Genomic DNA, 12,414 nt, shown 5'->3' with positions numbered 1-12,414 from the left:
GTCACTGCTTAGACCATGAGAAAGAAGACAAATTTTGCTTCTCATCTTTTAGTGACATTTCACACTCTGAACTAGGCCCTAGCAGAGACCATAGACTGCTGCCTAGTGATGTGGTCAGTCTATGATCAGTAGTTCATGTTCATAGCCAGCACACCACTTTTAATACTTAACATTTTCTACGGAACAGCAAGACCCAAGAGACTGTAAGCTCACAGTGACCCTCCTTTTGCAACTTTCCACTGAAAGTGCAACAACACTGTGCACCAACAATTGAGTGGACCGCTTGGCATGGGCTTGCAGACCACTGGCAACGACTGATCCAGGGGTCATGTCAGCTCCTAACTGCTCCCTTGTCCCTTCCAGTGGCCTCTTTTGACATCTGTGTCACAGGAGAGTATGGTGGGAATGGTCTGACATGGTTTTTGTGTGCATAGTCATTACAAGAACATGAAGCAGTTGTGGCATCAGCCTTGTCATTATTTGTACTCTCCATCTAGGTCAAGAAATATCACTTACACTGCAAATAGAGTTTGCATTTTATGTAATGACGGTTTTATGTAAAGGTAGTTTTATGTGTTAGTTATGAAGTATACGTTACAAGCGTTGGGAATTGGACAGTAATGCAGTGCGATCACTTTCTTAAAGCATAATTGCTACCCAGTGGAAAAAAAAAAAAAAGAAGCTATTTTTACCTATTAAAACTAATCTTGCTCATGTTTTCACACAGGACATTTTGGGTGTGTGTACCATGGGACATTGCTGGATAATGATGGCAGGAAAATTCATTGTGCTGTGAAGTCACTGAATAGTGAGTTACATGTTTAATAGTGAGACGTTACCGTAATTCCAAAGATAACTGGGGTGAACTAATTAATTACAGTGAAGTATGCTCACAAATAAAGATTTCTAGTTGCAGCTGGATCAGATTTATCTCTAGAGCAGTTCCAATTACTTTAGATTACAATGAGGCACCACTATATATTTGTACTTCAAATGAAATACCCATATATTTCATTTACAAAGAAAAGGACACGGGAAAATGAGGGAAAGGCAGTGTCACTTCTTATTCTGCTGACTACTGAAGATTTGGGTTTGGAAGTTAATTTGCTTAAGAGTGGGCAAAGCTGCTGGAAAAACAGGAAGAGACTATAACATTTATTAAAGGCTTTACGCAAGTGTTGTTATTCAATTCTAAATAATTCATAGTAAGAAAAAGAGAAATGGAATTAAAATCACCAACTCTATTTGGTCATGGTAACAAAATGGATGCACATAACCTAGTTGTAATGTGGGAGATGGGGAGATCGTTTGTAACTTCTCATTATCACTTTGTTGTGCAATGACATGCTGTACAGAAATGAGCCGTAGTTCGTTTGGGTTTCTTTTAATTAACTCATTTTATCACTGGATTTCTCAGGGATTACAGACCTGGAAGAAGTAGCTCAGTTTCTGAAAGAAGGAATAATAATGAAAGATTTCACTCATCCCAACGTTCTCTCACTCCTGGGAATCTGTTTGCCCAGTGAAGGATCCCCCTTAGTCGTTCTTCCATACATGAAACATGGAGATCTTCGAAACTTCATTAGGAATGAGACTCATGTAAGTACATGGTGAGGTCTACCAAATGGTAATTCAGGTCTAGCCACACCCTGCTCCAACACCACAAGCTCTGATAATTACATTATGTCTATAACTTGCTGCTGTTACTACACCTTAACCTTTAGCACTTGCTTAGGCTGGCACGGAGCCCAACCACAGTGCTGCCACTCCTTCCCTTCCCCCTCAAATTCCTCTCTAGAATGTTTCCCAGAAATTATCAGCAATAAGTATTTCTCATTTCCCATCCATAAGCCTCTTTATAAACAAATGTGTTTATGAGATCTAAGTCAAGGGGCCCAACCATCTGCTAGTTTAAACTGGCATGTCTCCGTTGACTTCAGCACAACTGTGCCAGTCATCAACATCTGCTCTTCCAACTCCTAGGTGAGGGATCTTCGGGTACAGCTAGTGTCACAGCCCCGTTATTATCAATAATTTTTCTTCTTATAAGAAAGAAAACCAGCAATTGTTATACAGACTTTGAGTACTCTATTGTCAGAGATTTTCCCCATTTCCATTGAAAGACTGCAGATTTCTCAAACGCCTCGCTGCTTTCTCGCAAGTCTGAGACCATAGGCCTTGCCTCAGGTAGTGTAAGCCCACCTTATGCTGTAGTATTTCACCCATTTCACAGTGCTAGGACAGTATAAAGTGACTTCTCAGCCAACAGGATTTTGCCCCTGCCTGTGTGGCAATCAACAATAGCCAGTATAATTAAAATAAAAAAAATGCATTGTGACACATTGTTGGGGGAGTTAAGCTTTCTGAGTAGGGACCTCTTCCCTTCTGAGCTTCTTCCATTCTACAAATCCCTTGTCTGTGAATAGTGCCATGGCCCTTCCTGAAATAAATAGAATAATGCCCACAACTGAACGAGATTGTTGCACAGAAGAAAATTATATGGAGGAATTTCAACAACACAAAAATCTGTGGGAGTTCACGATTACATAACAAGTCGTGCTGCTGGATAAAAGAATTACAGGTTTATCTTTATACTTATTTTAATATTTAACATTTTCAGTAAGGTCTTACTTTGCAGACCCCCAGAAAGAGTTACCAGTCTTTGCAGAAAATCTTCCTCTGGTAACTGCTAAGGTTGCATTTACCTTTTCTATGGCATCATACTGATGATAGCTTGCACTTATTTTGCCTCAGATAGGGCTCTCTCCTTTCTTGATCATTTCCAGCTGTTGAGCTCCAAGTTCATAGTTAGCACCTTCTGCTGAGTTACATGCGATTACTCTTAAGTTCACAAATGTGAATTTTGTGTATCAGCTGTGATGCTGAGGTTTCAGCATACTGTTCCACTTCCCCAGCCCAGGTCATGCTGCTTATGCTGCAAACTCTGCTCTTCTGGAGTCTTGTCAGCGTTTTTGATTTCTTAAAGTGTGTTTCCTCACTGGAGGTAAGAACTTGACCTGAACTTACACCAGTTTTACTACAAGTATCAAGCTGTCTTGACCATTCTGGTGGCAAGATAGGTGTGTCAAAAACTGAGAGTCACAACAAAAAACAGTCTGCTCCTTGAGTTTCTGCATTCATTGTATCACAAATGTTTGTATTTTACAGAACCCAACAGTAAAAGATTTAATTGGATTTGGCCTTCAGGTTGCAAAAGGGATGAAATACCTTGCAAGCAAAAAGTTTGTCCATAGAGACTTGGCAGCAAGAAACTGTATGTAAGTACAGACATCTAATTCCAGCCAATTTTATCACACTATTCTGTGTCAGACAGTGGGATAAGATAAATGAAAGTTTCCAGGATTATTCTTTTTTAGTCAAAATAGGGTGGTTCTGTCACTGTTCCATAGTTATACTGATGTTTGTCTTGCATACTGATGAGCTACTCAGCTTGCTAATGGCTCATTTCTTACACATAAGCTTTTTTTGAGTGTGGGAAATAAGGAAAGCTGAGGTGAAAGTGTAGCCACTCAAAATCATTGGTTAGACAGTTTAAAAGGCATCTCCTAAGGGAAGTTAAACTGCTGTTGTCTCAACTTGCTGTGCTTCCACCCAACCTCTTCAGAAGCAGCCCGTCGCTGCTGCCACGCCTAGCAGGAGGGAGAGGAACACAGGGGAATTTTGTGAGAAAAACAGAAACACAAAGAAACACCAGTGAGACCTCCTGACAGTAATCTTTAAGTACATAACTATGAGCTTACTTTGGCTCAATTGCACACACAAATTAACATTAAAAAATCAGAGCATGCAAAGAATCTTACTAGTGTCTGGGTAGCCAGACAGTTCAGTTCACACAGAGACTGATACAGGAGTTGCTGATACTATTATGCAGATTCATCACCTATGCTGTGAATTAATGAGGAACAGGATTAAACATCAGAGTTTATTTTTAGCATATCATGATCTGAAACTCTGGCTGCAAAAAGGTTGTTTACCTGTGACATCATGTTTCTCAGTGTTTTTTTCAAAGGATGCACACTGGTGCACCTGAACAGTCTCTGAAAAATAATGTTTGCTTACAGCTGCTGGTTGTTTTAAGGGAGGAAAAAAGCTGCAAGCAACATGATTTTCAGGTTTCCTAAGAAGAAAGGAATTGGGTTACTGGATAAAAGTCCGGGTTCATCTAATCAAAGTCCAAGTAGTGGCAACAGGATATTTCTCTGGCCTACTGTCTCTTCCTTGGGTGAGGAGGGAACAAATGTCAGGATGTCTCACATTGCCAACTGAATGGCTGTGTTTCTATGTGGCAAGAATCACAGAAGCACAACCCTTGCCACAATGGCAGTGTCCATCAGAAAGGAAGCCAGGATGCAAATACAGTTCCCATGGGCTCTTGACTCTGTTCCACTATCCTGGAAGAGGTGCAGGAAGCTGCTATGGCATAAATTGTCCCCTGTTACCCCATCGAAGTTCCCTCCTACGCCCTTCCCTACCCCGTCATTGGCAATGGTTTATTTATTACATGAGTAAAAACAGCGGATCATTGTGTGCCTTTCAGAGGGACTTCAGCAGGCCAGATTGCTATCCAGGCAGAGACCTCGTAAATTCAAGACGGGGGAATGCCACATGTAGAGGCTGAAAGAGACAGGATTGTTTAGCCTGGAGAAGGCAGCGGGGTCATATCCATGTGTATAAATACCTAATATGGTGAAGTAAAGAAGATAAAAGCAGATTCTTCTTAGCGGTACCCAGGGACAGGCCAAGAGGCAGTGGGCACAAACTGGAATAGAGAAAATTGCATTTAAACATAGAAGGAAATGCTCTTGCTGTAGGGGTGACTGGACACTGGCACAGGTTGCCCAGAGAGCTTCTGGAGTCTCCGTTCTTCCAGACATTCAAAGCCCCACTGGTCATAGTCCTGGGCGTCCTGCAGTAGCTGACCCTACTTTGGGCAGGAGAGGTGGTGGTGAACTAGATGATCTTCAGAGGTCCCTTCCAACCTCACCCATTCTGTGATTGTGTGATTCTGTAAAGAATCCCAAAAGCAGATGTTTGCTGTGGCTAGGTCTGCACATATAATGAGGGGTAGGCTTAGGCGTAGCTACATCTGTTTTCTGACAGTGAGACAGCTTGTCGGGACAAACACCAAGCATAGGAGGAGCACAGCTAGGGAGATCTTCTGGTATGGCTGAGCTGTAATCCCAGAGGAACTTAGCTTATATCACCATTCTTTCCCAGTCCAGATGCCAAACGCATCCTTAGTTACAGGACTACACTACTATATAGTCACTGAGATAATGATGGGTCCTTCCTTATCAAAACTGAGAGTGAATAGGAAAGGGAATGCCTTGACTTGGAAATAAAAATCAGAAGTTTCTAAGGGTATGGATGAAGAAACAGCTGTGGAAGAAATGATGTAACACTCAATCAGGATGTGTAGGCTATTAGCAAAAATCCTTTAATACAGAGCAATTGCTTTAAAAGAACTGTAATTCAGATTATATTATCAAAAGAGTATCAGTAATTTCCTGAGTTCATTAACTGTGTTAAATGGGTGTCAAATATACTTTGCTGCACTTTTTGTTTCACTGTTACATTAGTTAATAGATCCAAGATAAAGTACTGTCTTCCAAAGTTCCAGTCTCAAAAATGCAAGTCACTCATTATAATCCACCATCACTGTAAATCTCGCCTGCTCAGTTGCAGATAATACTTTTTGTCATTTCTCTAGGTTGGATGAAAAATTCACTGTCAAGGTTGCTGATTTTGGTCTTGCTAGAGATGTCTACGATAAGGAATACTACAGTGTGCACAATAAAACAGGAGCTAAACTGCCAGTGAAATGGATGGCTTTAGAAAGCTTACAAACTCAGAAGTTCACAACAAAGTCAGATGTGGTAACATACAAACATATTTGTATCACACGTTAATTTCTCTTATCTTGCCTGAGGCGTCTCTCTGCCATTTAACGAATGGACTTACTCTAACCCAAAACTTTGATTTGAATCAAACTTTAGTTCACATAAGAGACTGTTTCTACATCCAAAAAGGGTATTTGTCCCAGTCACAAAGCAGTAAGTTGTTAACCTGATGATCTATTACTGTTACTGCTCAGGAAAGAATTAGGAGTTTAATCCCACTCCAAGGGAAACTAAGGACATTCCAAGAAGCCAAGCTGGAGCTGAACCCTGCTATAGGAGGGGCTCTGGAAAGCTTGACAAAACAGGTTAACTTTGAGACTCATAAAATTTAATAGTTCTGAAAAAGACTTTATTTGCTTTATAAATACTTACCGACTGCCTACAGCAATCTCAAGTATTACCTGGCCTTTTAGGAACAAAAAAAAATGTAAGATGAAGTCATTAGTTGGCTGGATCACTTTGTATTTTAGCTCTCCTTTCAATCCAGATTCAAATTAGCCTGTGATGCATAGAATTTTCACCATGTGTATTCTCTTCAGTATGTATTTACACAGGGTTAGTCAGATCATCAGCTCATGTAAATTGGCAGAGCTCCATTAACCTCAAAAGAGGTCTGCCAATTTATGCCAGCTAAGTAGCAGGCCTATGGGCTTTTATTTTCTTTCATTTACTTAGTTGAGTTTCTCTGGCTGCAATTTAAGTGGCTCCTCAAGTCCCTACAGCATTTATTAGCCCACTTAAAAGAAAGCTGAATGCAGTAAAATAACTTTTCAAAGGGAAAATCCATGCATTTGAACGCTTAAATCTGTCAAAAAGTCTTCTAAAAATGGAATGTAAAGCCCTCCAACCCTATAACTTATTATTTATTTCTTTGTTTTCTTAGTGGTCTTTTGGTGTCTTGTTATGGGAACTTATGACAAGAGGGGCACCACCTTATCCTGATGTAAATTCTTTTGATATAACTGTTTACTTATTACAAGGAAGAAGGCTGCTACAACCTGAATACTGCCCCGACCCACTGTAAGTAAATAGTTCGCAAAGCTTTCTGCAAATACTGCTGATATTCTGATACTATAGTAAGTGAGACTGTTGGAGGAAAGAGGGGAGCTTTTTGCCTTTTTACGTGTTTTCATAATTGAACGCTTTTTTTATTTGAATGGCAGGTATGAAGTCATGCTGAAGTGCTGGCATCCAAAACCTGAGATGCGTCCAGCATTTTCTGAACTCGTTTCAAAAATATCAACAATCTTCTCCACTTTTATTGGGGAACACTATGTTCATGTGAATGCTACTTATGTCAACGTGAAGTGCATTGCTCCCTATCCTTCTCTTTTATCATCACAAGACAACACAGACATGGATGCTGACACATGACGGGTATGTTTGAAATAGAGGGAAGTTCATTCCTAGTTGTATGAACAAAAAGCAAAACATTTTGTCCACTAGTTTTTACTGCCCGCTCTTTGTGAGAACGCTGTTGCACATGTTTATGTTGTTGCCCAAGTTGCACTAGTACAAGGACATCATATCATTGTTTAAGGCTATGGGATTCTATAAACCATCACAGTAATTTCCAAGTATTTGGACAACTGCATCAATTTACCAAATGGAAACGCTGTGTGCTACCATCCAGAGCTAGTTCCCACTAGCTCTCATTCATGTGTGCTCAAACCCAAGAACAGAGATTCATCATTAATGCCATGAAGGAGAAAGTAGAATACCAATCAGTACGGCTGGAAGGACTATTACTGTGCACGTACGTTAGGATAATGAGCAGTGCAGAAGTGGTTTTCATACAAAAGACTAAGACAAACAGTGAGAGTTACAGTAGTTTAAAATGTATTTTCCTCCCGCACAGTCCCAACTTTGGATTTTTGCACTATAACGACAAGGTTTCTTAGAACACAGGCAGCCAAGAGAGCCAGCCTCACGGTAAATGTCTTAACAGAAATCAACAAAGTATGTCAGCCTTGCCAGTCCTCTGGTGTAGTCAGACGGTACATAAAATAAAGGGAAAAGCATCTAGCTTAAAGCATTCCTAGTGTCAACTTTATTCCAACATTCAACCACTTCTTTGAGTCAAACAGCCTGTATCGACAGATCTCTCGCTAAAAAATGCAAAGCCTCCATTTCTTTCAATAAAGAATTAACCACTCAGAATAAAAACTTGAAGGCATCCATATTAAATGCCAGGCTTATCCCTGGGATGCAGTAATACGGGCTGCGTTATGCTAGAGAGGACGAGGAGACAGGCAGGCTGGCAACCTTATGGAGCTGCTGTCAGGTGAGTCACACGGTGAGTAGCTGAAGCTCTGCCACCTACCCTTGGGCAGAGCTGTCGGCAAAGGTGAGTAAAGAGCGGAGGCGTTGCATCCAGCCCTGACCTAAAAAGACACTGCCACAGAAGGAATGTTGATGATAACTTCTTCATGCCAGCCCTAAAGAGCTGAGAAGACCAAAAGAAGAAAGAGCTTTAGGCCCCCCAGCCTCTTCTTGGATCACACAACCCAGTGAATTACGATACCTTATTTTGAAATTACAACCAGAGAAACAGTTTTGGAAAGAGATAGTAAATAAAACTTTCATTCAGTAGGGAAGAGTACTATAGCTTTAGAGCAAGCATCACATGTCATTTCTGTTCCTGTGGAATTCTGTGCATACTACTGTATAGCTTGTTTAGTATAGGATAGAACTGGGTTTGTTGGTGTAAACATATAAAGTATTCTATTTTTATATTAAAAAAAAAAGTTTATTTTTAATGACATTTACAAAGTTTGGTTAGGCCACAAAATACTGCACTGTGAACATTTCAGAAAATACATGTCAACGTTCATGATTCATAAATTGTAGCAACCTTTAAAAAAATACTGTGTAAATATTAAAAAGGAAAAGAACTGACTGTAAACACACTCCACCCTAAGTATAATATCTCTGTTGCTGCAAGTCAACCATTTTAAGGTCTTCAGAGAGAGGTGGTATGGATAAAGAACTGGTATAAGGGACTCATATTGTTCTTGGGAGACAGTGTTATAACTGAAAGATTTATAACGAGGGCAGAGTGTGTAGGCAAACCATGAGCAGATAATATTGTATTGTGTTTCATCACCACTTTCATTTCAGAAATGAACTTTCATGTCTGCTGGGAGCAATACTAATTGTAGATTGCTCAAGGACAAAAGGCTTTGCTGCAGGCAAAAAAAGTCATCTCTATGGTTGTTAAAACAGCTAAGGAAGTTTATGACACATAGATTTGGAGAAGATACTCCAAACTTGTACATACATGCTTGAGGAACGCTGCAATGTGAAACAGAGGACATTTTTACTATTTATGAACTTTTGCTTAATAAAGTTAATGTTGTGTCTGGGACACCTGTAAGAATACGTGATTCTGGTAAAGATTTGATGTTAGTAAGTTCATATATCTGCAAATGGTACTTATGTTTATAGTTGTTGTTATGACCTAATAAACATGTTACTAAAATGAATGATTGTAATACTTTACACTCAGTGTGCTGTAATTACTGTTAACAGTTGCCTGTTAAGCTGATAAAAGTCTGTATGCTTTCTGTGACTAACATGGGAGGAGCAGCCTGCGGAACTGCGCGAGAGAGAGGAAACAACTCAGAAACATAGAAATACGGGGAGCGCACCACGAGATCAAACACGCAGTTCATCAGGCTCCTACCCATTAACAGATACGGGAAGGGTGCAGAATATTTGTCGTGAACAGCTACGGTGTAGTCTGTTTGATTAGGAAGTCTCTTGCCTAACCACAGGCTGCACCCACACAGAGCCTTCAGCTTCTTCATGCACTTAAGAGTTAGAGGCGACATCTGAAGCTTGGAATTTAGGCATAGTAAAGAGTACCTCCTTGGCCCAACAAGGATGCTCGTGCTTGCGTTTAGCATCCAAGTTCCCTGATCAGTCATGATCTACAAGGAATATCGAGCACCTGAACCTGTGTTCCTCACGGTCATCCAGCACGTGTTTCATGTCTGCAAGGTGCTTTGTATCTGTTGATACCTGAAGAGAGAAGGCACTGCGGTCCCTGTGGGTCTTGGCTTTTCCGAGGGAACAGGAACCAGCCCTGCTCGTCTCCCACACGTTTCCTCCCGGTTACATTAGATGCTTCCCACAGAATTCACAAGTTGGCTTCTGTGAAGTGCATGTTAAGCAGGTACCCCACAAACACTGCAAGATGTGCTGCTCTGTGCCACTCCTAAGCCAGACAACACTGTGAGCGCCTTTCTCCAGCGGCTTACCTCAGGCAGACTTTATACTTGACTCACTCAGATGTATTCTAACGCACAAAGTCTCAGCTGATTAAAACCAGCATTTATATGCTCTTCTAATTTCTAAATATCAAACAAACCAACAGCAAAACACATTTCTCTCCAGACACATTTACTTCCTGGCACAAAATGTAAATGCTCGGCTTCAACTCGAGGTGTATTTTAGGGAAAAAAGGCATTGAAGCTAGCAGCTAAGGATGTTGCGTCACAAGCCAAATCCAGCTAAAAGGTCTGACATTTTTTACATCCAATTTATTTTTCAGTTACATTTTCAGAATTTCACTGAAAAGTCAATAAGAAATCTCCATGGTTTTACCACAGTCTGCTATTAATACCGGGGTCTTCAGTCTCAACTGGCATAACACACGGCCAAATGATGGTCTGAACTTAAATGCCAGATTTGTAACACATTCTTCTGATTGCTCCTCGTGATTTCTAAGGGATGCTATATATTGCATTTTTGAAAGGGTCAGCAGAACCACAAGCTTCCCATGCTCAGTTTTTCACCCTAGTAACTCTGTTTATAGCAGGTACACCCTGCAGCAGATCTCCAGCTGACTTAGGCTGGCAGCCTTCCCCCTGCATGAATATTAACTGTGGACGTGGCCCGTGGGCAAATCGTTGAGTAACAGATACCCTACACAAAAGCCAAGAGATTAAAAAAACAGAGAGGGATATCCTCACCCCACAGAAATTTTCCTCTTGATTTCACACATTTATTCTTTTTAGGGCATTATTAACCGTTTTAAATAATTTGCTATATTAAGGAAGATTTTTGACGCATCCAACAACATTAAAGGTTTGTAAAAATCAAGGAACACAGTACACTGCATCATGGCGTTGGTAAGGCTTTGCATATTGTCGTGTTAAATTCAATCATGAAGAATGGACCTACATCCCTTTTGTAAATAAATGAAGTGGAAAGGTACATTGTCATTTTTGTTACAGTGGCAGAAGCAGTACAGGTGAGCAACTGCAAAAGGGCATCAACGTAATTTTAAACCTACACATGAAACTCCCTTTTTGGAAATTTCATTGCTGGAATTCAGCCATAACACTGTATCACAGAAAAAGATCACAGCAGATAAATGCAGATCCTGTTTTTTTACTCACTAAACAGAACGTCTATTCCTGAGAAATTCCGATTTCCATGATTTTTAACAAATAGGTCATGAACTGGGTATTCTGACCATTGAAGAAAGACACGGTAAATCTTAGGAGTTTGCCAAACCGATTACTAAAAATATTTACAAGAAATTGTGATCTCACAGACAGCAGGGAGAACTCAGAGCAACTTGATTGACTCAGCAGACACCGGCCCAGAGATCAGCCTCTTGTCCTGGACCTGGACCCGTGTGCTCTGGCATTAAACCTGAATTTGCCTTTTGAAATCCACATCCACCTGCTAGTGCTCAAGGTGTGATAACTCCCAACGAGGATGCTGACAGACTTTTTCTGATTCAGGCCAAGCACTTGTAGCCACTCCACAACCTCCTGGGGCACAGAGTTTCTGCTGTGTAAGGAACACTGCTTCCCTGGCTGCTGTTACTATTAACTTGGGTGCTATCCTTCCCAGAGCCAGCAGCCTCCTCACCACACACCACGGGTGGGGACTGACGCTCAGCCGAAGGTAAATCCTTGCCAGGTCAGCCCGGGGAGACCCTCCCAGCTCCACAGCGATCAGATGCGGTCCAGCCCAATCAGGCTTAAAGGAGAGCCTGACATGCAGACCGTGCTGGGCTTGTGGGTTTCCAGTTGTGAGTTTATTTGAGGTTACAGGGAGGAGGAGAGGCACATTCAGATTTCTTTTCCCCCTGCTGTCACCTCATCCCTTCCTCCCCACGTCCAGAGTCGCTGCAGAAAGCCTCAGGGCTGCAGACTGACCTGGGTCTGCAGTGGGACGAGGCTCTCACCTTCAACAACAGAACATGGTTGTAGTTAAGGATTTAAGCGAATATAACCAGAAACTTAGGTCAGGCTTAATAGGATTTTCTTTGCACAGTCCAAGGTAGAACAGCAAAGGAGAGTGATTTATTTAATCTGGTTTCCATGCGGTTTTCTGTTTCAGTAGTGCCGTTAGAAGGTTCATTGGTATCTGCTGAACATCTTCTCACGTTCACTACAACAATTCAACAGGGAAGTCATCCTCACCGGAGCCTCTGAGGCCCTGGGCATTTCTACAAATGCCATGTATCAACACT

At 41.2% G+C, this 12,414-nt stretch overlaps 1 protein-coding gene across 2 annotated transcripts in view; it reads left to right on the top strand.

The window, feature by feature from the left end:
* MET (MET proto-oncogene, receptor tyrosine kinase) overlaps positions 1-9,422 on the top strand; it is a 90,933-nt gene extending 81,511 nt beyond the window's left edge. The window contains exons 16-22 of one of the 2 annotated variants that reach the window (XM_037388582.1): positions 728-808; positions 1,418-1,599; positions 3,169-3,278; positions 5,732-5,897; positions 6,805-6,941; positions 7,085-7,298; positions 9,042-9,422. In XM_037388582.1, coding sequence (XP_037244479.1) covers positions 728-808; positions 1,418-1,599; positions 3,169-3,278; positions 5,732-5,897; positions 6,805-6,941; positions 7,085-7,295 — 887 coding nt within the window. In that variant the 3' untranslated portion in view covers positions 7,296-7,298; positions 9,042-9,422. Of the gene's footprint in view, positions 1-727; positions 809-1,417; positions 1,600-3,168; positions 3,279-5,731; positions 5,898-6,804; positions 6,942-7,084 lie in introns of both variants that reach the window. The other variant, XM_037388581.1, reaches the window with a different exon arrangement.
* Positions 9,423-12,414: the final 2,992 nt, after the last annotated feature.

Source organism: Falco rusticolus, chromosome 5 (genome assembly GCF_015220075.1).
Source record: "Falco rusticolus isolate bFalRus1 chromosome 5, bFalRus1.pri, whole genome shotgun sequence".
Classification (NCBI taxonomy): Eukaryota; Metazoa; Chordata; class Aves; order Falconiformes; family Falconidae; genus Falco; species Falco rusticolus.
This window is presented reverse-complemented; position numbering and strand designations above follow the sequence as displayed.